Source organism: Carassius gibelio, chromosome B22 (assembly GCF_023724105.1).
Source record: "Carassius gibelio isolate Cgi1373 ecotype wild population from Czech Republic chromosome B22, carGib1.2-hapl.c, whole genome shotgun sequence".
In the NCBI taxonomy this organism is placed as follows: Eukaryota; Metazoa; Chordata; class Actinopteri; order Cypriniformes; family Cyprinidae; genus Carassius; species Carassius gibelio.
Genome location: NC_068417.1, coordinates 29,031,193 through 29,058,035, shown reverse-complemented (window position 1 = coordinate 29,058,035; position 26,843 = coordinate 29,031,193). Strand labels below are relative to the sequence as shown.

Sequence of the window (26,843 nt, the reverse complement as noted above, 5' to 3'; positions counted from 1 at the left end):
TAAATCATGATATATTAAGGGTTTCATCCAAATCATTTTTTATTTAATATTTAAAGCTGAAAAATTAAATACCTGCCTCATGAATTTACTTCAAACCTGCACTCACTTTCTAGAAATAAACCAGAAATGAATCTTAGTGTCAGAAATGTTCTTTCCCATTAGGGGCAACTGATTTTTATTAACCATTTAAACAGAATGTCATATTAGCCCTAAATATGTATGTCATCCCTAATGTTAAATTCTTAAATGTTAATGTTAAATACGAATACATGTAATATGACAATAGGCTCTTACCAATTAAACCAGTATTTAATCAAGTCTTCAGAGATAGAAGCTGGGTCTGAAGTTGCTTTTAGATGTAAGCCTGTTTACAGTTTAATACTGATCAGACGGCTGTAAATGAATATAGCAATTACAATTGTAAAATAAAATGCGATTATTGTTTTAAACAACATTTTTAACAGAAATATGTACTGACAAAATGAAATGATAGGCCTACTTTATGATACTTATGAAAGTAATATTGCCACTAGCTGGCGATTAATTCACTGTGTTAATACAGAAACCTCAATCTATTCATTGAAGATGCTGATTCATTCAGGATTAAACCAAAGTGTCTGTCTTTACTGATTCAGATCAGGATTCGGGAATGATACACCACTCGATGCGCTTACTGTAATTTTGGTTTGATGATATCAAGAAAATGAACCCGCAGTCGGAGGAGAGCAACTTCCAATCCGACACAGCCACGTTGACGTAGCGAGAGTTTTTTTGGCACACGTCATGCAACACATCAGTACAAGTCGAACATAACTCAAACACTTTTTTAACCAGCATGCATCTTGTGAACTCGACATGTCAAGATGTACTTTTGATTTAGTTGTTACTTTGTATGAATCGAAGAGAGTGCTTACAGAGGTACTGTACAAACATCTCCAAGTAAAGATAATATATTTGTTATTAAATGATTAAACAGTTATCTGAAACATCATATGTTCATGTGATTTTTATTCATGTTGGAATAGTTTATATAATTAATAGAAAAAAGCATATGAGTCTATTCTGTATTTAAGTCATCAAAATAATTGGATCATAATAAAAAAAAGTGTACTTTGATTTTTATTCTTAGTGGGGTATTTTTTTATTATTGATCTAGTATTCGAACAGTCCAAATCTTATGATTCAGTGCGTTATGATGGCAACTGTGTCAATATTTTATTCTAAGTAATATTACATGAGCAAGCATAGAACGAAAAGTGCCTTCAAGTGATGACATCCGAAAATAGCAAAATACTGAGATACTGAAACATAAACTAAAATGGGAAAAAGAGAAACAAGATAATGGATAATGAAAAACAGAAAAAAATGTAATATGCATAATAAATATTAGCGTTGATAGTTTTTGTAAAATTAAGTGAAATGAGCCATTGTAGTTAAAATAAGAAAGCTAAAAATCATATCTCTGAGGGACATGAAGTCTTGTATAATAGGAACGTCATGAAGAAGTTATTATTCAGTGATTACCTTGTTATGAACTTTTGATCTAAGTAAAATACAAATACACCCCTTTTAGAAAAATAAATACAAGGCCAGAAGCATCAAAATGTACATAAGATGTTACTATTTTATTTATTGGACTATAAATAAACACATTCATCTTTAATTTTTATTACTTTATAATACTTGGTAAAATTACAACTCTGCTGATGATGTATTAGGCCTATTTTGATAATAGAAGTCTAATGCAGTGATATATTTATAAATGGGATATTCATCTCAAATTTAAAAGTACACGTTTAAAAGGGGTGTTCTGTTTCAGGATGTTCATAGTCGATTCTGACTCCCGACTCCCACTATAGGAGTCAATGGCATCCTCAATTCAACTCCTCAACATTTATTGTGACTGTCCAAATTAGCAGGGGAGAGCAGGGGCGAAAGTAAATTTTTTCAGAAAAACATAATTTTAAAAGATAATGTTGTAGACAGAGATATATTTCTGCTGTGGCCAGTAACTCAAAAGTGTGGTCTATCAATACCAGGTGGTATTTTGTAGAAATGTACAAAGACTTTAGTATAATTTCACTTTGAACATAAGTTGCAAATTGTTACTTTCGACCCCATCAGTTGGGATGAAAGTAACACAACAATATAAGCTAGATTTTTTTCTGTTACTCTTATTTTTCTTAGGTATACCTGATTGTGACCTTGTTAATTTGTAACTGCAAACATATTTTGTCCTTTATCTTTGCAACAAAAAAAAAAAAAAGATTAAATTACATTTTCATATTTTCATTTTAAATATGTTTCATCAGATGTCTCAAAACCTGGCACTATTTTTTTATTGTCAATTTCAATGTAATTTTATAAATCAACTTTTTCATCAGAATTTACAATATAAAAGTTTAATTACATTAGCATAATAAAAACAAAATCTAAACATAATGTAACAGTAGGCCTATTTATGTTTCCATCCAGAATTTAAAATGTGCATTGAAAAATCTGGAAACACTGCAAATTCACAGGTGGAGGTGTAAAGGCTAAGATAAGGCTAAAACCTAAATATAAATGTGACGTAGCAGCTGCCCAGAGACTGATGTTCCTCTATGTCCATAAACACCCTCTCAAAAACATCTGGATATAACCAGACCTCTGTCTGTCTTTCTGACCCTCACTCAGACATGTTCTTTTGGTATAATATGACAAACATTTTAATAAATAATGCAAGACACAGAAATTCACAATATAGCATGCACTGGAACAAAATAAATACTTTCTGTCACTGTAGCGGGACAAAATTAACAACTGTTACTTTCGTCCCAACAGGAACTCCTGACATTTAAACTCGATTTAATTTTATACAGAAGAAATCTAAAAATGCAAACTTTAGGATGTGTTAAAGCACTAAATAACCTGTAGATTGATCATTACTGTGACACATGAAACAAGAAAAACAACACAACTAATTTGAAAAAATTACGGCTTCAATAATTTACTTTTTGTACTCGAAAACAGTTTTATGGACCTAACTTCGGGAAACGATGAGAAAATCACATGATATTTCTCAGCTCCGTCAAGTATTGCATGCTGAATATGCTGTCATAGCTGGGAATGCAAATGCAGAAGGAGGCTGGGAGAAAATCACTTTTTTACTTTCGTCCCATGATACTTTTGACCCCGCTCTCCCCCTACAATTTAGCAGTGACATTACCCTTAAATGAGCTATCACCATTAGTCACATTTCCACTGTTGGGCCAGTAGGAGCCAGGGCTTAAGATGGGCCAGGCAGGGCTAATAGCCTTGGGCCAGTAAGACCGAGGCCAAAATAGCAGAATATTTCCACTGTCGAGCCAGAAGCTCCACTGTGGAATTATATATGGAATTATATACATAAAAAAAAAAAGTGTGAAACAACTGAAAATATGTCATATTGTAGGTTCTTCAAAGTAGCCACCTTTTGCTTTGATTACTGCTTTGCACACTCTTGGCATTCTCTTGATGAGCTTCAAGAGGTAGTCACCTGAAATGGTCTTCCAACAGTCTTGAAGGAGTCCCCCGAGAGATGCTTAGCACTTGTTGGCCCTTTTGCCTTCTGTCTGCGGTCCAGCTCACCCCTAAACCATCTCGATTGGGTTCAGGTCCGGTGACTGTGGAGGCATCACTCTCCTTCTTGGTCAAATAGCCCTTGATGCCTTCAGTGTGACTCATAGTCATGAAAATAAAGAAAACTCTTTGAATGAGAAGGTGTGTCCAAACTTTTGGTCTGTACTGTATATATATATATATATATATATATATATATATATGTGTGTGTGTGTGTGTGTGTGTGTGTGTGTGTGTGTGTGTGTGTGTGTGTGTGTGTGTGTGTGTGTGTGTGTGTGTGTGTGTGTGTGTGTGTGTGTGTGTGTGTGTGTGTGTGTGTGTGTGTGTGTGCGTGTGTGTGTAAAGACCTCTAACACTAGCTTGCTCTATTATTTTTTTATTCTATCTGTTTTATTTTTATTATATTATTTAAAAGCCCATGCTACGTGTACTGTGTTAATCTAACTGAGACTTGTTATAGCCCTTATATTTAATTGCTCTTTTTGTTGTTTTTGGTTGCTTCCACTGTCCTCATTTGTAAGTCTCTTTGGATAAAAGCGTCTGCTAAATGAATAAATGTTAATGTTAATATTATACAACAGTTCATTAAGTTAATATTGTTTTATTTTAGACACATTGTTGTCTGTTTTGCTCAATTTTGCCAACCAGAAGATAAAAATAAAGTTATCTCAGTTATCTGTTAATCTCAGAGCAACCCACAGTGGCATGTCATTTCTTAATCGAAGTTTTGAATGAACCATTTGGAGTGTTGAACCATTGGCATTGGCTTTGAAGTGGCGCTGCACAGACACATTGGTGTATGAAATCAAAGTACTGCAAGAGCGATTCAAAAAGCATAGGTAGCCATCTGCTCTCTAAAGCAGGTGATCGGTCTGATGGTGATGACCCGCTTCAAGTCGAACAAGCCTAATGATTCGAAGAACCATTCATAAAGAACCATTTACTTAACTCCTGAATGAATCAGCCATTTAAACGAAATCAAATGAATGAATAAATGACTCAATGACTTAATCATTAAGACATTTACCACCACCTACTGGCAGTTTTAGTTTATTATTTATAGTATCATTTCATTAAATAAATAATTTCATGTTTTCACAAATGATAATAAAATTAAGAAAATAAATGATTTAAGTTATAGTACACCCAAAAAAAAATTATAATTATGTAATTTACTCACATGGTCCATAAGAGTAAGCTATTTGTAATACATGTAATTAAAAAAAATTATTATTGCTGAACCTACTTTTTGTAATGCTTGTTTGAGGCTTTACACATCAATGACTTTAAATTATATTTTGGGAGTAATTTCTCAAAATTTTATGTGCGATTAATTGTATTAATTAATCACCACATCATGTAATCAATTAAAAATATTAATTAAAAATATTAATCACTTACCAGCCTTATATATATATATATATATATATATATATATATATATATATATATATATATATATATATATATTCTCTCTAGAAATATGGAACATAGTCTTAGAGTTTATACTTGACTAACTGGGGCAGATAATGTCTCATGTCATGAAGCAGAAAGACTGGCTAAACTGACCGTCTGCTAGCTGCCTCACATCACAAAAGTCAGTTTATTATCAGCACATAGAGACTCTTTTACCTAGATGTCATACTATAGAGACTGTGTCTGTTCCCTGAACTAGAAAATATTAAGAAATGTCCAAACCAATTTTAAGAGTAACATTATAATTGAGGATCAACAAATAAAAAACAGATGCAATATGGATAAACAAATGATAAAGTTTGGCTTATTGAATATCAGGTCCCTTCCTACGAAAGCACTTTTTGTAAATAATATGATCACTGATCATAATCTACATGTGCTCTGTTTGACAGAAATCTGGCTAAAACCTGATGATGACATTATTTTATATGATTATACTTATAAACATGAGTAACATCCAAAAGGTAAAGGGGGAGGTGTTGCTTCAATTTATAAAACTGTTTTCAGGAGTTCTCAGAAGGTAGGCTTCAAGTATAACTCATTTGAAGTAATGGTGCTTCATATAACATTATCCAGAGAAACAAATGTTAACCCTTTAGGCACCAGAGGTTTTTTCCTAAAACGTTCAAATTTTGACATCTTAATTTCAAAAGGCTATATCTTAAAAGTTATAAAAGACAGAGACTTTCTTTCAATTATAAAAATATTAAGGATGACCCAATGTTTATGTAGGAAATACATTTTCCCATCTAATTTGCATATTATGACGTCATATGGTGCTGGTCATCTTGAATTATAGAATTTTCATGAAAAGTAACATGTTTAAATGATAAAATGCAGCACTTCTTTCCCCCCAAAATGTCCCTCACCTTCTGTGTTTTATATTGCACAATACTGAATGCTCAGGTAAATAGTAAATAGTAAACTGTGTAAATCATTACTAATATCAGTAATGATTTACTGGACCCATATAAGGAAATTCCGCTCCATCTAACGTCACACAGACCCATACTCGAAAAAAACTTTCCGAAACTTGCGACAAACTGGAAGGAGTATTTTTGGAACAATTTTTTTTTTGAAACTTTTTTGAAAACTCAGTATGCATGAAATAGCATTTCACCCCCCCCCTTTAATGAAGGTTAAGGAAAACAGTCTGACACCATGGGTAATGAGGACACTCGCACCCTAATAAGAGCAGCCCGGAAAATGTAGCGCAGCTGGAGGAAAACAAAATTAGAGGTATTTCATATTGCTTTGCGGGAAAGTAACCTATCCTACAGAAAAGCATTCAAAACTGCTAGATCTGATTACTTTTTGTCTCTTTTAGAAGAAAACAAACCTAACCCCAGGTATTTATTCAATACAGTGGCTAAATTAACAAAAAAAATAAAGCATCAACAAGTGTTAACATTTCCCAACATCACAGCAGTAATGACTTTATGAACTACTTTACTTCTAAAATTGATACTGTTAGAGATAAGATTGTAACTATGCAGTTGCAGCTACAGTATCGCATCAGACAGTGCACTATAGATCCCCTGAGGAACAGTTCCACTCATTATCTACTATAAGAGAGGAAGAATTGTATAAACTTGTTATATCATCTAAACCACCAACAGGTATGTTAGACCCTATTCCATCTAAGCTCCTAAAAGATGTGCTTCCAGAAGTCATGGATCCTCTTCTGACTATTATTAATTCCTCATTGTCATTAGGATATGCCCCCAAAACCTTCAAACTGTCTGTTATAAGCCTCTCATCAAAAAGCCACAACTTGACCCCAAAGAACTAATTAATTATAGAACAATCTCGAAAAGGTAGTATCCTCACAATTATATTCCTTCTTAGAGAAGAATGGTATCTGTGAGGATTTCCAGTCAGAATTTAGAACTTATCATACTACTGAGAATGCTATCCTATATAGTTACAATTGACTTGTTGACTTGCTCATCTGATCTTGGTTATATCTTTCTATTTGTGCTATTGGATCTTAGTGCTGCGTTTGACACTATTGACCACAACATTCTTTTGCATGAACTAGAACACTTTGTTGGCATAAATGGAAGTGCATTAGATGGTTTAAATCATACTTATATGACTGGCATCATTTCGTAGCAGTGAATGAAGAGGTATCATATTGACCAAAAGGTCCAGTATGGAGTACCTCAAGGCTCCGTATTAGGGCTGTTACTCTTCAAAGTGTAATGATGGACTTTACCTGAGTGTGTTATAATTGGAATAAAGCATTGTTGAAGCATCAGCTGTACTAAGCAAAAACAAATGGAACAAATAAAAATAAAGAATCCCCAGTTTAGTCTGTTATTATTCTGTTCTTGGAAAAAAGGTCAGTTAAATGTAACTGGTGTAAGATATTACTGTATGAAAAAAAAAATGTAACCCCTCATTTTTTTCTAGATACTGTAAGTGTATGGAAGGGTTTTTTTTAAAAACAGTCCACTAAAACAATTACGATGTAAATCAGTTACTAATCTTTTAGCACAGTGTAGCGAATCAGCTCAAATGGGGAATAAGAATAATTAATCATAGCTTGTTATACTTATAAATATTTAGAAGATCTGCTGAAGGTATTTACTTGACATCTCAGTGTCAACTATGTCAATTCTAAGAATGTTAATTTCCTGGTTAAGGAAAATAACTTTCCTACCTTCCTAGAATATAACTCAGAGTTTGTAGCAAAAAACAGAATTATTAGGGATTCCACTTATGAGCAAACAATGGAAAACCTCAAGTGTGATACAAGTAAGAATTTATTAACTACATAAATAGACTTAAACTAGTCATACACATACATACAAACACAAACACACACACACACACACACACACAGTGGACATAGGAAAAAGGGTTAAAGCTTTAGCAGTAAAGAGAAGAGAAATAAAGACATGAAACTATGGTACAATTTGATATTCAGCAGATATACAGCCTTAAGGAAACATCAGTTTCTTAGTTAAAACACCTTTGTAAAAGGACAAAATGATACTTAATGTATCAATTAATAAGACTAAGTTTGATACTTGCACATCTCACCTGTTTGAAAGAGAGTCCTGATACTGGGAAGTTTTACGACCCTTTGTCTGAGAGCATGGCAGTTTGCAACTGAAACTGGATCAGAAGTTGATATACAAACTAGTAAAGATTCTTAGTACACTAATATGTTGCATCAACATATAAAATTCACTCTTGTTTAAAATCATCGGAAGACTATTTGATAGAGACCAAACATGGTATAAGTGAGGTGATATTAACTAGTGTTCTATCATAAGCATGCATAAAAATGTCAAATTCAATAGACAATATACAAGAACAGCACTAATATACACAATGATATGAAATATATGTGTGTTCATTTAAAGAGAGGTTTTCTTATGAATATTTTAGAGAAGAGTCCATTTTATGGCCATTATGTGTCTCTACTAAGGGGAAATGAAGTGGGTGTGGCTCTGCCCACATTCCTTCGGGCAATAAAACTGTTATCAGACTACCAGGTTACCATGGAACTGAAGGCCTGTTGGCCTATTTTAGGTGTTAGTTGCATTTCGGGGGAAGGGTCCTTAGATGAGCGGGCGTTAGATATTATTTGTTAATATGTCTCTGATTGGTCCAAATGCTACAAGAGTCAAACAGGAAACAAACAGCTCTGGTCGAAGGAGTATTCACCAGCCACGTAAAATGTTCACATTCAAGACAGTTTGCACATAATTTCTAGTTGACAAGTCTAAGTAAAATAAATAATCTCTGTATATGCTTCAAATACTGAAGTATGTTGTTCACATATGTTTCCAATGGAATCAAAAGATTAAACTGCATAACTTCAGTTAATATTAGCACACAAACATGGACAAAACCACAGGGTCACCCAGGGACAAAGTTCATCTGTGTTTTTTTTTATTATTATTTATTAAGTCCTGTTTGAAGTGGTGGATGGAAGGGGACAGTTGCTTTCAGCAACACAGACTTAACTACGTCTTTTGGAAAACAGGTAATCTGAGTTTTTTCATCAGTACTAATTTATGTTAAATACTCAAGAAATCTTTGCATTGATTTGTGTGCTAAATGAGGAAAGTGAATCAGACTTTAAACACAAAATATTTAGTAGTGATTCAGTCGATGCTCTGTAAACTGCATTGAGTCATCTGTTATGTTTTACAGCTTAAAATGAAATATTGTGAAGTTTTTCTCATCCTTCAGTTAATGTTCATGGATGTCTCAACAAAAGGTAACATGATGAAACAAAATACCTAAAAGCAGATCATTTAAACATCCAATAACAAAAATCTTTTTTGAATAAAACGACTGATAATTTATAATACCTGTCTGAATACAGTGATTGGTTTTCCATTAAAGCTCATGTACCATAAAATCTAAATTTGGGTCTAAACCTGAAAAAAAAAATGATAAAAGCATCATCAATTTTGTTATTAGTATAGCATGGCATACACCTTAATATGGTTTCAATTTTATAGAGCATTTCTTCTTAGTTTTACTTAATTGATTAATATCAGCTGATAATAAACTGCTTTATAATAAGAAATAGTCTAATAAGACTATAACAAATATCTTCTTATAAAAATGTGTGGATAAGAATTCCACATCACACCATCATTGTTATTATGTTTGAATTGTTAGAATTAAACTAAAACTTTGTTTCCTTTCTAAAGAAATTACCTGTGAAGGTGAACAGCTCATCAATGTTGACATTGTAGTTGGAAATCCAGGTATCGTTTCACCTTATAAACCTGTACATATTTTAGTTTTTCAATGCTTGTCAAAAGGAAAATGGGATCAGCCATTTCCAAAATGTGTGAGGGAGGAAACCATCTTGGTGGTGGTTGGGTGGATGGTGGTGAGTAAAGCGTTCAGCATCTGCAAACTCAGACAAGTGTACGCACAGGTATTTTATACTTCTATTATTAAAACATGATTGGACAACTGAGAAGGTACTAAGTGACACTAAAAATGTAGCCTTCCCAGCAGAACTTATGCTAAAGCTTTAATTTCTACCAGAAAGACTCGGAGAAGATATTGTAACAAATCATCCATATATTAATGACCCAGCAAGCTATATATATATATATATATATATGATAGTATTTGGTGCAGGCCCCATCCGTAACAAGCAGTCCGAGGGTACAGATTCAGCATTTCCTGCCTGAAGATGAAAGCAGGGGCGCAGCCAACACCCCAAAAATTAGTGGACGATTAATTCCATTGGAATGGAGCCCTCCCCCAGAAATGGAAAATGAATATACTTGCTGGCTTTCTATCTTGTCGTACCTAAAACAGAAATAATTAATAGAAGAGTTAGCAATCAGCATGATAGGCGTGAAAACTCTTCAATACTCGTAGGTTGACAGCTTATAATAGGGATCCATTTATCTTGTCGAATTTTATTTAATTTATTTATTTATTATTTTACATTTTTTTTGGGGGGGGGGGGCACATGACAAGGCCAGGCCGAGCCACGCATAGACAATGCTACGCTGAGCCACACATGACTAGGCCACACTGAGCAACACATAGACGAGGCCACGCTGAGCCACGAATAGACGAGGCTGCTAAGTCGCACATGGATGAGGCTTATTGAGCCATGAGGCTGCTATTACAGGAGGATTAAACCACCTCGATAGATGTGAGGGCAAGGCGAGAGTATACTACGAGCCGTTGAGACCACATGAACCTAGCCCCAAAGGGCCATGCTGCTACATGCAAAAAGCTAGGCAGCGATATACATGAGGCCGCTACAGACACTCGAAGATGAGGTGACACAGAACAACACAACTAATTCATAGCATGAGTTATGTAAACTGAACTATCGACAGATATATAGAGCATGGCACCACCACCAGTAGTTGCATAGGAATTTACCTGAATTATACTGCAGAGCTTGCTGAGCTTCAAGGATGGTCTTGATCGAATGCGGAGGAAGACCATCTTCCTAGGATCTTGATAGCTGCTGTAGGAATGCCGCGTTCGGCTGCTGTAGTAGCTGCTCCAATCCTAAATGAGTGTCCGGTATACAGGGAAGGGGATAGACTACAGTTTTTTAGGACAGAAACTAGATGAGATCTGAACCAGGTTTTAGAAAGAGGAGCTCCGTTAGAGAGTGAGAATAGGGGTGAGTGATCTGAGGATCTGGGGCGAATTTTAAGGAATCTAATCATAGATGAGAAGAGGCAGAAATTATTGCTAATTTTGGATATTGTTATGAAAACACCAGAACCTGAAGACTGAAGTCATTTTAGAGTGTTTAAGAAAAAGTGTAAAGAAGTTAAATGAGAAGTGTAGTCGGAGAAAGACCACAGACAGGATCAAAACATTTAGATGCTGAAAGTGAATTCGACTGGGCGCATAAATCCATAGAAAGCAGTTAAGAACACTGCTTCTTGCAGAATATTAGAGTATGTGGAAAAAATGCCATTGCATAAGGAAAGGATTAATATTTGCAATAGAGGCAGAGAGAAAGGCAACCTTTTGTGTTGGGAATTCGTAGAGGATTTAGTGAAGCCTTTGAGCGGTAATTGAACAGAAGAAGCAGTGAAGAGACTTAGAAAATCTGGAATAAAATATATTTTGCATAAAATTTAACCTGTGAATTGAGGAGATTTTTAAATTGTGATTTTTGAAATTAAAAACAAGAAACAAGCAGACAGTGGTAACCAGAATAGGAAATGCAAAACATTAGAAAAGAAGACCCAGTGGAAGTGGAAGCTATGAAAGTTGAAGGAGCAACTCCTTTAGACATGTAGGCCCAGTTTCCCGTTAATGGCTTAAAATAAACCAGGAATAGGCTAATTCTACTTAAATTAATCCACACTAAACAACTGACTTTCTGAGATGTTGCTTAAGTTTGGATAAACTAGTTCTAGACTACAGAGTCTCAGATTAAGGTAATCAAGGACAAGTGAGATCATCTTTAGGAAACCCGATTAGATTAATGGCATGCACATGTGGCTAAGGAGAGGTTGCTATAAAAACCTGGTATGGACTACTTGTAATTCATTAGTCTTAAGGAGTGTGTGGAACAGGAGTCATTACACTTAACCAAAAAATGGATCAAGGCAGAAGAAAACGCTCAAAAAACTTCAGTGAATTTGAGAAGACCCTTTTTAAACAAATTGTATCAAATTATCCTGTAATTGAAAACAAACAGCATGATTCAGGTACAGAAAACAAGAAGAAGAAGGCATGAATTTCCATATTGAATCAATTCAACTCAAATGAAAAAGTAACCAAACGGACACTCCAACAAGTTCAGGTAAGATTTATTGTTGCCCCATTCTTACAAATCAGTCAATTATAAATGTTTTCATTAATGAAATGTAAAAAGAAAACAATATTATATAGAAGTCCTACTTCAGAGTATATATTATCTTGTAAAGGTCCTGTGGAAAAACATAAAAATAAACCTGAAAAAAACAACTGCTGCTACGCGTCAAGAGCGTTTCAAGACAGGCGGGGGACTCCCAGTTCCACCAGACACAAAGGAGTTGGGGGACTTGTTGGCTGGGATTTTTGAAAGTCAGCAACCCCTGGAAGGTATTCCAGATGATGACCATTTGGACAGTTCAGGTGAGGAATCTTTCAAAGACTCATTTAACACGTCTCATTTACAGTAACGTGCTATCCCATCCAACATAATTAAATGCAAGCCATGTCTTGTAACAAAAATTATGTAATGACCTTTATTGTTGAAGTCAAATGTAATGCTATTTATCTATTTTTTTCATACAAAGATGACCTGATCTTGACACAGGACTTGGGGGGCGCAGGGAACAGTCAAGATGCTCCAATGAATCCAGCAGCAGCCAGCACCAACATGCAGCAGCATCCAGTCTCCTGCAGTAGCAGTAGTCAGCATCCAGCAGTCTCTAATCCAGGCAGCAGGTCAAGAGGGAAAAGGATGACCATTCATGAGAAACTTGCCATAGAGTTCCATGAACGTAAATTACAATATTTAAAAGAAGAACATGAGGTCAAAATGAAAATCCTTCATCTTGAGTTGTCTATGAAAGAGAGAGACATGAAGCAGCAGCAGTGTCAACTGACTTTGGAACAAAATCTCAGTTAAATAAATAATTTCATGAATTTTTTTTACCTGTCTATGCCAATCATTTATGTATCACTCAAGGCTCATTTATGAGAAGTGCTGCAAAGCAAAAGCATCTCTGTAAGCAAGTCCATTTCTGTCATTGGCTAGCTCAGTGATAGGGACATGTTGGTCATCATCATTTGCAATATCAGGGTCTGGGCAGCCACACTGTTTAAGAAAATTATGAAGCACTGCTGTTGCAATAATAACAATGCAGCACCTCCTAGGTTCAAACCGCAGTGTATTTCGGAGACACTGGAAACGATTCTTCCATACACCAAACATGCGCTCTATTAGCCCTCTGGTGAGCATGTGAGCTTGGTTATAGCGCTGTTGCTCTGGTCTGACTGGATGGAGATAGGGGGTGAACAAGAAGTTTGTCTGTGCATACCCACTGTCACCAAGTAGAATTCCAGAGTGTTGTCTTGTTTCAAACTGACCGTACAAAGAGGAGTTGTGGAAAATCCTTGAGTCATGGGTTGAACCTTTCCAACGTGCAACAATATTGGAGAACTGCATAGTGGGAGTGCACACTCCTTGTACATTTATTGAAAACCAGTTTTTACGATTTCTGAATTCCTCAGCATCTGCTGTAGAGGGACACTTGATGGGAATGTGGCAGCCATCGATACAACCAATGACTCCAGGGAAGTTACCATATTCATAGAAATCTACCTTGTAGGTGGCCTGTTCAGCAGCATTTGGCAATTTGATGAAATCCTTTTTCAGTTCACATATAGCACTGCAGACTCTGTGTACTATTTTGCACACTGTTGATTCACCTACACCACACAAATCCCCAGTTTCACGATGGAAGGTTCCACATGCCAAAAACCTTAAGGTAATTAATATTTGTAAGGAAGGAGAAATAGGAGTGCCCCTGACTAAGTCACCTGAAAGCTTGGGCTGCAGCAAACCAATTATTTCTGTTGCATTTTCCTTTGACATACGGAAACGGTCAAGAAAATGTAAATCATCAAAATCATTTAGTGGGTTGCTCCTGTCTTTCAGCAACCTTCTTTCTGGTCTTGGTGGTGGTCTCTGATTGTCGTTGAAATAGTCGAGGTAATCCATTTTCTGCTACTATGAACGTGAGCCTTGAGGCAAGAAGTTTTTAATCTGAGGTTAAACCTGCTTCTGACCAGGTTTAATTTAAGACTTCATTTAGATCTGAATTAGGTCTAATCCTACTTCTAGAAATCCGATTGTTTTAAGTCTAGACTAGTGCAAGTCTGAGACTATTGTAATCCATGTGTGAGAAAGCTACTTCAATAAATCCAGGTTTAAAATGACATTTAGTCTACGGCTAGGCTTAATTCCTGTACGGGAAACCGGCCCGTAATGTCTAGCTGATCTTTGCAAATTGTCTAATTTAACATAGTTGCTGATAGGGGAGGGCAGGGTGTTGGTTCCATATTGGCTGAAGGGCAAAGCCGTCTGATCGTCTGAAAACGAAAGCAGGAAACCGCATCAGCAATAATGTTACAGTACCCGGGTATATGAGCAGCTTTAATAACAAAATTGAAAGTGATTGATTGCCACATTAAGCGTCTCAAAAAAGGCATGATCGTTTGGTGCGATGACCTGCCTTTATTGATTATGGCAACAGTGGCTTCGTTATCGCAAAACAGCATAATGCGTTTCCTTGACCACGCTGAACCCCAGATTACACTGGCTACAACTAGAGGATAAATTTCGTAGAGCGCAGAAGACACAGAACCCGATTATTTTTCTTAGGAAATTCGTTTGGCCATTTCTCTGCAAACCATTGCCCTTGAAAAAAACCCCCGAAGCAAATAGATTAAGCGGCATCAATAAACAGATCTAGGTCTGCAGAGGATTCAAAAGAGTCATTGTAAAATAAAGAAATACCGTTCCAATCATTAAGCAACTGAGTCCAAAATTTGGTATCAGAGAAACATCCATCATCTAACGGGATCAGATCATTTAAGTTTGGATGGAATGAGCCAGTTAACAGCTGAGAAATAAATGCTCTGCCTTGTGGTATGATGTTCATAGCGAAATTGAAGTGACCGAGCAGAGAGAGCATGTCTCGTTTCGTGACGCAGCGTAGAGAGGAAAAAGATTCCAAAAACGTCCTGATCCTTAGGAGTTTCTCTTGTGGAAGGGAAGCTTGTATTTTGACTGTGTCAAGAGAAATGCCTAAGAATTCTAACAAAGTAGAAGGGCCCAATGTTTCGGCAGAGAGGGGAATGCTGACGTTGCTAAATATTGGTTTAAGAATGCTAAGGATGGGAGATTTTGAAGATGGAAAGTCGACTAGCAAAAAAATTGTCTAGTAAATGCAAAACGAAAGGAAGCTTACAGACATTCAGCAGAATCCAACAGAGCTTCGAGACTGTTGAAAATATGCAGGCTACTTCTACAACCGAAAGTGAGCCAAAGAGCGAAGATTAGATGTTTTTTACCGGAATATTTGCGAGTTCACAAAAGGAGAAAAAGGAGAAAAGGATAAGAAAGGATACCCACCCGAAACCCTTGGGACACACCAGTGATTAAATATTCAACAACTAACGGATCGGACATTGTGTTTGCTGCCACTCCATATACACCCATAGTCTATACATGATCTTATTAAAATATATCAAGTAATGGCTGTTTACATTTACATTTGATCATTTAGCAGATGCTTTTATCCAAACAACTTACAAATTAGAACAATAGAAGCAGTCAGGTCAACAAGAGAACAAAAACAGTATACAAGTGCCATGACAAGTCTCAGTTAGTCTAGTACAGAGCGCATAGTCAGGTTTTTTTGGCACCACAAGGCGTCGTTCACTTGCAGAGGGCAAACTTCTGGAGGGCACATAAGATTTAACCAGTGAGTTTAGGTATGTTGGTGCCGTACCAGTGGACGTCTTGTAGGCAAGCATCAGTACCTTGAATCTGATGCGAGCAGCTACTGGTAGCCAGCGTAACCAGATGAGGAGAGGAGTAACGTGAGCTTTTTTTGGCTCATTGAAGACAACCCTCGCTGGTGCATTCTGCATCAATTGCAGAGGCTTGGCAGTACATGCAGGAAGGCCCGCCAGGAGAGCATTACAATAGTCCAGTCTGGAGAGAACAAGAGCGTGTACAAGAAGTTGGGTGGCTTGCTCTGACAGGAAGGGTCTTATCTTCCTATTGTTGTATAAGGCAAACCTGCAGGACCGGGTCGTTGTAGCAATGTGGTCTGTGAAGCTTAACTGATGATCCATCACAACTCCTAGGTTTCTGGCTGTCCTCGAAGGAGTAATGGTTGACGAACCCAGTTGTATAGAGAAGTTGTGATGAAGCAATTGGTTAGCTGGAATCACCAGGAGAATTGGTCACTGATGGTTCTTGTCTTATTTGTGAAGAAAATCACAAAGTCATCCGCTGTAAGAGTCAATGGAGGAGGTGGTGGAGGCGTATTAAGAAGAGAAGGGAAAGTTTTGAAGAGTGTACAAGTCTCACAGCAGCTGTTAATTTTGTTGTGGTAGTAGGATGTTTTAGCCGTGAAGACATTTGCAGAGAAGGAAGAGACTGATACACACTGAGGTCGGTAGAGTTTCTTGATTTCTGCCATTTCCCAGTGGAGCAACTGAAGAGGTGTCCACAGAGCAACAGCGCGTTCAGATGAGGTCCAGTTGGTTGACTGATTTGTGAGTCGCTGTAGTAGACACTCGCTTGAGATCAAATGAGGTGAGCAGAGTTTTGAAGTCAGCAGCCTGGGGTTTATCTAGGTGGATGCTGAAGTCACCAAAACCTACATCTTTTGTATTTGCCTGACTACCTGTGATTGAAGTCAGCTGGCCACGCCTCACTATTTAGCAGATCGAAACTGGGCAGTCCTGCACCACCAGGGTAAGACACACAATTTAAACCAAAAACTTTCCTAGCAATGACGATCACACAGAAGTCTAGTGAGAAAAAGAGACAAAACACTCACAAGCTGCTGTCCTTCTCTGTTGCTCGGCTGTTTCTTCTGACAAGTGCTTTCAAAACAGCTAAAGTACTTTTCACTTGGTTTGGCCACGCCTCACTATTTAGCAGATCGAAACTGGGCAGTCCTGCGATAGGCAAACGCTTGTTTATCTGTGTATCCCGAAACTGATATCATAAGATTAAGTACTTTAATACATTTAGTTTAAATCTGTTTAACATGTCCTCCAAAGACATTTTTCATCAAATCATAATCCTAAATATCTGAACTCTGAAGATGCTTGCTGGAGGTCAAATATACGTTCCACAAAATATGTCGAAAATGTCCCTCTTTACATGCATTAACAGTCTTAAGAGAATGTAAACTTTTGGGAGAAAATTAGATGGGAATGAATATATTGGATGAATGAATTCAGTTTTAAAGTTAAAGCAGCTTCCCTGCTGTCCCTGTCATTGGGATATTGTCAAAAAAATTAATAAAATAAAATAAAAATAAGTCTGTTTAATTCAAACGTAAAGAGATTTCTTTTTTAAAACACTTGGTAAGTTTATTCAGTATTTTTTTCATTAGGTCTACTGTTAAGCTCTTTTGTGCCTTTGATCTGTATTTACTGATCCTGATTCTTGTTTCTTGCTCGAAATTTTCATTTTTATTACTGTTTGCTTCTATATGCTTTTATTTTCCTTTTAGCCAGATGGTGATGTCTGTCATTGTCATTGAAAATATTTTTTTAATGACTTTTTGCAACAGTTTGGAAATGTAATCGAGTCACAGGACCATTTTAAGTGCTGCTTTTTCCGTAAGGCCAGTTTTTATCTACTGTACTTTATCAATTATGTCTAATAGATTTTTCCATCTGTACCATACAGACCCATATCAGCCATTACAGGCCAATTTCAAAGCAACAATACATGTTTGAGGTAAGGTCCTTTATATATTATGAAGTGCATGAGATGATTCAATGAAAATTCTGTTATTTAGGCATTGATCTCAGACATTTGTTTGCATATAATAACTAACTCTAATTCTTCTTTTCAAAATCTCTGATAGCACGAAAAACACACTTTGGAGAAGGTGATGAGCCCTCAAGAACAGGAAAAAGCAGCCCTTCTTGGCTAAAAACACGGTGATGTAAACACTGTTTGGTTCATCTTTGAAACAAATTACAATTTTTTTTTTATTTTATTTTTTTTTATGAAACTTTTATGAGAGATTTCTGTGCATCCATAGAAAGTTTAGGTAACAAAAACGTAGAATATCCCAAAAGGTTGTAAAGGTGTTTTAAAAGTATTCAATATGAATTTAGTTGTAGTTGTTTTGACTTGTTTCTTGTGATGAGATCCAATCACTATACAATGAAAATATTTAATGTAGGCTTTCATTCAAATATAAACACACATACATTTCATATTGATGCATTTTATGACACCTCTTGGTTACATGGACTGATACTGGAGAAAAGGAAAGTTTTCAGGTTTCATTATGAAATATCTTAATTTGTGTTTTGAAGATAGCCAAAGTCTGATGGATTTGAACTACAAGGGTGTAAGTAAATAAAAATTATGATGATGAAATCCTTGAAAAATGAAACTACAGATTATGTTTTTCTAGGTAATTGATGTTTCCAAAAAGGACCAAAAAATACCTTGTGAAAGGTATTGAAATCGATAAGGAGTTTACAGTGTTGACCTTGCATTTAATGTATTTTTCAAATGTGTCCAAATGTGATAATCTGTCCTTTTCTTTTTCTTTTCTAAAGTTTAATGCAAGTTCATGTTAAATGTTCTTGGATGTTAAACTTCTTGGATGTTCTATTCTGGAATGTTATGCTTTTATTAAGCCATGGTGTTTTAAAGCAATTTTCACTATTAACTTGTAAATTCTTCCTCAAAATCCAAAAGTGGAAATGATGTCAATGAGTGTTTTAATGTGATGTAATAAACATTTAAAAATGTTTGACTCTCGAGGATAAATTCAGTAATCCACTTAACACTGTAAAATCACATACTCATGGTGAAGAAATTGCTCAATATGTACAATTTAGATTTGTATTTACCTAGATATTTGATTTTAAAAATATGTACAAAATTTAATTCAATCCAAATAAATTTATATTTATAATTTGCTATATAATAATGCAAAAAACACATTGAGTTGAAAGTGATTTTTTTTTACACTGCATATATTGTTGTTGTTTCATTTATTTTTTTAAAGAAGCCCTGTTTTGAAAGTATCTATTGATTGTGCAAAGACTCAGTTAGCACATGCCAACCATTTGCAAATAAACTAAAGACCTTTGAGTTTAACATATCACTGTTTACCAAGTCTACCCTGCAACATCCAGTAAATGACATCCAACTATTAAAGTTAAAAACAACATTTTCTTTTTCATTGTGAGACAAGGAAGATCAACAGTTCATCTAGGAAACTACAATTTAAGCAAAAACAAATAGGTGTCCAACTCCTCATCTGTCTTCAGTCTTTTGTTTATCAGTTCAAAAGATTGCTCAATTCTAATAAACACATTTTAGAATAAAATGGCATTTACAGATATTTTGCAATGGTTGTACTATTGACTTGTTCGGGATTGGTGGGAATGGTATATCTGTTTATGCCGTGGGGGAAAACAAACCATTCAAATGAACGTGCTGAGACCTTGTTAGGCGCTTTATCTTTACTTTTTGTGAAGATTCCGATTGATTTTTGCTTGGTGCAGTACCGAAAAGTTGCTGTGTGGCGTTCAACCTCCAATAAGTAAAAAAATTGATCTGAAGAAGATGACTGATAATCAGACGGACTGAGCGTGTAGCACGGATGGACTACTTACTACTTACTCTGCAGTGATCTGTCACTAATCCTGTACGGTTTACATAACAATCAAATTAATCTAACTCCCTGATATTTTGTGATGTCATAAGCTATTAAAACATTTATTTAATATTATTATGCACAATCCCTTACAATTATCTTAAACTTAGCCATGGAATTACTATAGTAAACGTATAGTAGGCTAGCCAGGTTCTTATTTTTATTTATTTTTTATTAACAATTATAGCCTATAACCAAAGTTTTACTACAAATACCATGGTTAAACTATGGTTAGTGTAGCAAAACGTTTTTACCATGGTTTAACTAGTAACCAATAACCAAGTTTTTTCGTATTTTATATAAAAATTTTCATATTAGATTTTTATTTTACGGCATGTACTTGTGAAAATTATTAGGCAGCCGCAGCACACGCCACACAGGATAACGCTGTGCATTTCAAGGCACTTCAGTGGACCTGTTTTGTCAATGTTACAAATATTTTTTATATATCAATAATAATGTACGACAGGCTTCTACTCAAGTCTTTATCACTTTATTAAAATTAAGCAAAACAAAACGTCAAATGTTTACTTTTCACAAGCCATATCGTTCTCGTTATCGTTGCTTGTAGTACCCGGTCTCTTGCTCCATTAGGTAACAGAACATTTCGGTAAAAGACACTTTTGTCCATTCCGTTGGGTCGTTTGTCCAGTCACAGATACCATACGGACAGTCCGACCCAATATTGCTCAGTTTTTAATCGTATGTTGCTCTGTCGAAGAAATGATGAGAAATGATTTTATGTAAGCCATTCTAAGTCCATGCTTTTCCAATGAGGGGGAAAAGATGGTTTTTCCCCACGCCGACTCCTCCCACACAGCTATGATGCAACACCAAACAAGTGTTTGAAGGCTTGAAAGCATTGTGAATCTTCTCTGGGTGTCCAAATGACAAACATGAGTTGCTGCATCAGTTACAATTTATTTATAATTATTAATTTATTAATTTATTTATTCATTTTATGATTTTATTTTTTTTTTTTTAACAGGAAATGTTAGCACAGAGAGGTCTGGTATAAGAAATTATTTTTTTTGACATAGGTAAATTATTAACTTGTTGATCTCCAAGCAAGTAAGAGTTTCAGAGGCAGACCAAAAAAAAAACTAAAAAGGGGTCCAGTACTTGTGAACTGAGCTCAAAATGAGAGTTCATGTAAAACTCCTCACCTCTATTTTTTTTTTCTTTTTTTTTTTCAAAATGTCAAGGCAAGTGATTTGTCATTGTTGTTGTTTATTTGAATGTCTTTTCTATTAAGATTTTACAGACTTTACAGTAAATATTATATTATATTATATTATATTCAGTTTCCAAAACATTTATCTGACCTTATGTAGCTTTGGAGAGTTTGTTGATTAGTTGTGTGTGTTCTTCAGCATTTAATAGATAAAACAGACACAGTTTCCTTTCAGTCAGTCACTCTCAACATCACGTGGGTGACAGATGAAATGGGATATCGCTTCGATAGACCAATCTACTTCGAGTGTAAACTAAACAAGCCAATGCACATTGGCATGCAATTATTGCATCCAGCTCCAGCTGACCACAGCGTGAGTATAAGAAGGCAGCAGGTGCAGTGCATACCAGCTTTTTGCTTCAGAGGCAAGGGACAACATCATTCTGCTCTGTCCAAGTGTCTTCAGTGAGCTACGAGTTCAACGCACTAAAATAACTAAAATAAGTCTTTTACCACAGTAAAGTGACTTTTACTTCTGATACTTGACTGTTCTGCTTTTATTTTCATTGCCTTTCTTTAAAGCAGTTTTTCTCTAAATTCTGTTCCTGAATATTATGGTGATCAGCCAACTTAAAATATAATAGGTAATATTTCACCATGTGGTGGGTTTTCCTAGATTGCATCACATTTTGGGCGGCAGGAGGGAAGGGGGCGGTTGCTTTTTATCTACATTTCACAGACTTCACGGATTCATATCACCTTTGCTCTTAAGGGTTGTGAATAATTCTTTTGGAAAACAGGTAAAAGGTTTTTCATCAGTACTCATTCATGTTTAACATTAAAGACATCTTTGTATTGATTTGTGTTAAATAAGGAAAGTGAATCAGGCTTTAAAGATTAAATATTTGTTCAATTATTCAGTCAATGCTGTTTATACAGTTTATTAGCTTTGTAAACTGTACTAAACAATTGATATGTTTTACAGCTTAAAATGAAATATTGGGAGATGTTTCTCTTTCTTCTATTAACGCTCATAGCTGTCTCAACCAATGCTCAAGGTAACACAATCATACACAATGTAGCCAAAGTATAAACATCCAATATGTTGCACAATATATAATAATATCATGTTTGTATATCACCTATATTTATTAAGTTGGTCTGAATTTATATATAGTTTGTTGTTGTTGTTGTTCATTTTCCATGAAAGTTAATTGACCATAAAACCCAAATGTGGGTCTATATTTCAAGTAAAGTTAGCTGTCATTAAACTGCTCTGCTCTGCTTTATTTCAGTAAAACTATCTTTTAGTAATGACTGAATTTTATTTCTTGATCTACAGAAGTTACCTGCGAGGGGGAACAACTCATCAATGTTGACATTTTATTTGGACATCCAAGTTTCGTTTCACCTTACAAACCTGGACATATTTTAGTTTTTCGATGCACTGATGTGAACCTGAAGATGCATGGACATCGAGTAATTGAATGCCAGCCAGATGGAAAATGGGATCACCCGTATCCGACATGTAGAGGTATGAAACAATACTGTAATAATATATTTGCTTTAAATATTTAAGAATTGTTTTTCCTTGTTGATAACATGCTAAAATTAAAATGTGGGCCACCACCAAACATGAACCATGAGAATGTGGTAGATATGGCGGGGGTGGGGTCAATACAATACAGAAAACAATAAAACGTTGTAAAAAAAAATAATAATACAGATGATATTGATTACCTGTGCTATACAGTTTTTGGTCCAATATTTTAGTGCCACTGTTCTATAAACTCCCTCCCATATGTATATATATATATATATATATATATATATATATATATATATATATATATATATATATATATATATATATATATATATAAATTTACTAATGTCACTTTTTAAATTTTTTAATTATATTATTTTTTTGTGATGACAGTCTCAATGAAATGTAAATCCCCACCACATGTGAACAATCCAGATACAGTAAAGATTACAAAAAGGGAATAAAAGACAGGAGAGAGTCTTGAATACAAGTGTTTTAAATTATACACATTGGATTCACATCTTCCTTTCTCCAAATACTTGACGTGTCATCAAGGCGTTTATTAATCACGTTTATTTATAATGCTGCTCTGAATTTATATATAGTATTTTGTTCATTTTCCATTAAAGTTCATTGACCATAAAACCAAAATGTGGGTCTTTTATTTGAAGTAAAGTTAGCTGTCATTAAACTGCTTTCCTCTGCTCTTCTTTATTTCAGTAAATCTATAACAGCTATATTTTAGTAATGACTGAATTTTATTTCTTGATCTACAGAAGTTACCTGTGAGGGGGAACAGCTCATCAACGTTGAAATTTTATTTGGACATCCAAGTATCGTTTCACCTTACAAACCTGGACATATTTTAGTTTTTCGATGCACTGATGTGAACCAGAAGATGCATGGACATCGAGTAATTGAATGCCAGTCAGATGGAAAATGGGATCAGCCATATCCGACATGTAGAGGTATGAAGCAATACTGTAATAATATATTTGCTTTTTATATTTAGGGCCCGAGCCATGCAGTGCGAGGACCCTATTGGAATTGCTCCGTTTATTATTAAGAATTGTTTTTGCTTGGTGACAACAGTCTAAAAATAAAATGTGGGCCACAACCAAACATGAACCATGAGAATGCAGAAAAAGAAAAAAAAAGAAAAAACATCTATACAATATAAATTACAATATAATTTGAGAAAAAAAGTGAAAATACAGATGATATTGATTACCTGTATATAATTTTTTTGGTCCAATATTTTAGTGCCACTGTTCTAAACTCTCTCCCATAAGACACAAGATGTCATTGAATTAGTAATAGATTATTATTATTATTATTATTATTATTTATCCCTGAGATTTACTTGTTCTTAAAGGATGATGTTATGTCCTCTGTATTATTAAATAAATCAAAATGTAACAAACAGGTCTAATGCTATTCAGATTTAAAAAAACTAAAAAACGTATTGTTCCACTGTTTTCTGCCATCAAAGGTCTTAAATACTGGTATAGAAAAGGAAATAAGTGTGTAATAATAATAAAAACAAAAATAAATAAATAATAATAATAATATATATATATATTATTATATTATATAAGATTTACTAATGCCACATTTTTTGGTGATAACAGTCCCAGGGAAATGTGGTCCACCACCAACAGTGAACGATGGAGATACAACAGATATTGCAAAAAAAGAATACAACACAGGAGAGAGAATTGAATTCATCTGCTTTAATAAATACAAACTGGATACACGTCCCACTTTCTCCAACATCTTGACCTGTGTGCAAGGAGAATGGAGAGGAAAGGTTAAGTGTTTAAGTAAGTATGAACACGCTAAACCATACATATAATATTTATACATCATGATGCAATCTTGTAGTTTAAGTTGTATGTTGTGATGATTAGTTAATGTTTACTGTGACACTGATCGTGACATGTTGGGTTTATTTCAGAGCCCTGTACAGTGACAGTGGAGATAATGAATGAAAGAGGAATAGAGTTCGCCTTCACTGATCAACAAAAGTTGTTTGCACCACATGATGATCACTTCACCTTTAGGTGTCAGTGGGGCAAAAGATCAGTAGGTTTTGACTTCAGACAACAGTGTAATGATGGAGAGATGACTTTGCCTGAGTGTGTGTGACAGTGGAAATAAAACATAGATGAAGCATCAGCTGTACTACTAGGTAAAAACAAAAGGAGCAGATCAAAATAAAATAAAACTTCCCTATTCAGTTTGTCTGTTTTGGAATTCTTGCAAGTAAAAGCAAGCAAGCAAACAAACAAACAACTAAAGACATACTACGTTTATAATTTTTTAGATGTGCATGTATGAAAATTGTATTAACCCTTTAACCCTACATTTTTCCTATATACTGTGCATGTATTCACTTTATGTAATTCACTTTAAGGATTCATTTTTCATTTATGAAGATGCCTTGAAAAAATTTGCATCCTGGTGGGAAAAAAAAGACTTGAAAAAAAGGTGAACATGACATGAAACATTGAAACATGACATTGAAAGTTGAACATGACATGAAATGACCATTATAACCAGTAGATGTCAGAGTGAACACTTATTAGCTCAGTTCAGGGTATCTGCAAGATTTTTAGGCTCAGATTTAAGACTTTTTAAGAGTTTTTGGTAACACTTCCTATGAAGCCCATAATTATAAAACATTATAAGAGTATTCTTAAGGCATTATAATGAATGCATAACGCATTATAATAAAAAAAAATTATAATGTTATATCAACTCATGAATAATCATAACAACAATTATGTCATACTAATGTATTTGTGCTTATAAGTTTAAGATTAAGATTTTTTATAACACACAATGAACATCATATTAAATCTACTTCATGTACAGTTTAATGGACTGTATCATATCTTGACATTGTTTAAGATCTGCACAGTATCTTACTATAGCTTGTGAGTGGTTAGACTACTCTATAGGTACTCAAGATTAACAGGATATTGAGTGAAAACGAGCATTTCACCCCCCCTTTAATTATAAAAACAGACACATTTGAGTACAAAACTTTTTTTTATTTTTTTCATTAAAACCAATGTTAAGCCAATACAAGCTATACATAATCACTTCAGTCATGCAATCATCTCAAACTTCCAATCAATACTTTTTTTGGTACCAAACTTCAGTTGGGTGTGGGTCACATAATGAGGCTAACATAAATAGAAGGGTTGTGCACAATCATGGGGAAGACTGCAGTTGTCCAGAAGACAATTATTGAAACCCTTCACAAGGAGGGTAAGTCCCAAACATTAATTGCCAAAGAAACGTGTTCACACCAACCCGACTCGTCTTGTCTGATGAAAAAATGAAGCACCAGGCTGACTGAAGTTTGATTGCTTGTTGGCGCGTAAACTTGTTCGTCTCGAAGCCTGGCTTCGTCTGTAGTTCCCCACACATACGCAAAGAGCTGTCCTCCACTCAATCTGCAACATGCCAAAGACTCGTAACCCACTCAATTTAAAATGGCAAGTTCATTCAAGCACCTGGAATTTGTGATTCATTGACGTAACTTATGAACCTAAATTGGAAGATTGAAAACTCAAACAATTGAGTTGAAATTTCAAAAGACGTTTTTATGTCTGATTTAATGACATATATAAGTTATCATAACTTTTTTATCAGATCATATTTTACAGTGTATGATTATGTAATAAAAAAAAATAGTTACAATCCAGACCAGAACAGATATAAAGCTGTAAACATTTTTTTTTTATATATATATAAATGAATACACAGGGTTTTTTTTCATCAAACAGATATTCTTAGTCTTAGTAAATTTGGATAAATAACACGAATGGACAGATATGGAAGACCCTGCGAAGACCAGTATTTCTTCTCTCTGAACACAGAGAACAACATAAAAATCAAGCGATTTCCTGATCTTGAGGGTCCAGTCAAACCTGGACATAATTTAACATTTTCAGAAAATTCACGGGGGAAAAAAGGGTTTGGGTGAAGTCGTGGAGATGGCGGGGACTTTTTTTTTTTTCATTGAATTCTCTATGAAATTCATTTCAAACACTATCAATGCGATTTGTTCCTGCATATCATCCACAATGCTTATTCTAAAGTCTCGCAAGATTTCCTGAGTTCACAGTCGAGA

At 35.0% G+C, this 26,843-nt stretch overlaps 1 protein-coding gene and 1 long non-coding RNA gene across 6 annotated transcripts; both read left to right on the top strand.

The window, feature by feature from the left end:
* The first annotated feature begins 6,185 nt into the window (after nt 1-6,185).
* LOC127988367 (uncharacterized) lies at nt 6,186-19,067 on the top strand. The gene is made up of 5 exons (XR_008161624.1): nt 6,186-9,076; nt 9,247-9,313; nt 9,756-9,812; nt 17,981-18,031; nt 18,162-19,067. It is a non-coding gene; the product is annotated as an uncharacterized LOC127988367 (long non-coding RNA).
* A 1,945-nt stretch (nt 19,068-21,012) lies between these two features.
* cfhl5 (complement factor H like 5) lies at nt 21,013-24,938 on the top strand. Of its 5 annotated transcripts, XM_052591094.1 has the most exons (8): nt 21,031-21,184; nt 21,353-21,618; nt 21,830-21,953; nt 22,139-22,211; nt 22,496-22,687; nt 23,476-23,667; nt 24,331-24,522; nt 24,657-24,938. In XM_052591094.1, exons 2-8 carry the CDS (start codon nt 21,425-21,427, stop codon nt 24,845-24,847), a joined length of 1,158 nt encoding a protein of 385 aa, XP_052447054.1. In that variant the 5' UTR covers nt 21,031-21,184; nt 21,353-21,424; the 3' UTR covers nt 24,848-24,938. The 5 variants fall into 5 exon arrangements, with proteins under 5 accessions (XP_052447055.1, XP_052447054.1, XP_052447057.1 ...); XM_052591095.1 differs by lacking the exon at nt 22,496-22,687 and having other exon boundaries at nt 21,013-21,184; XM_052591097.1 differs by having other exon boundaries at nt 21,059-21,526.
* The last annotated feature ends 1,905 nt before the right edge of the window (nt 24,939-26,843 follow it).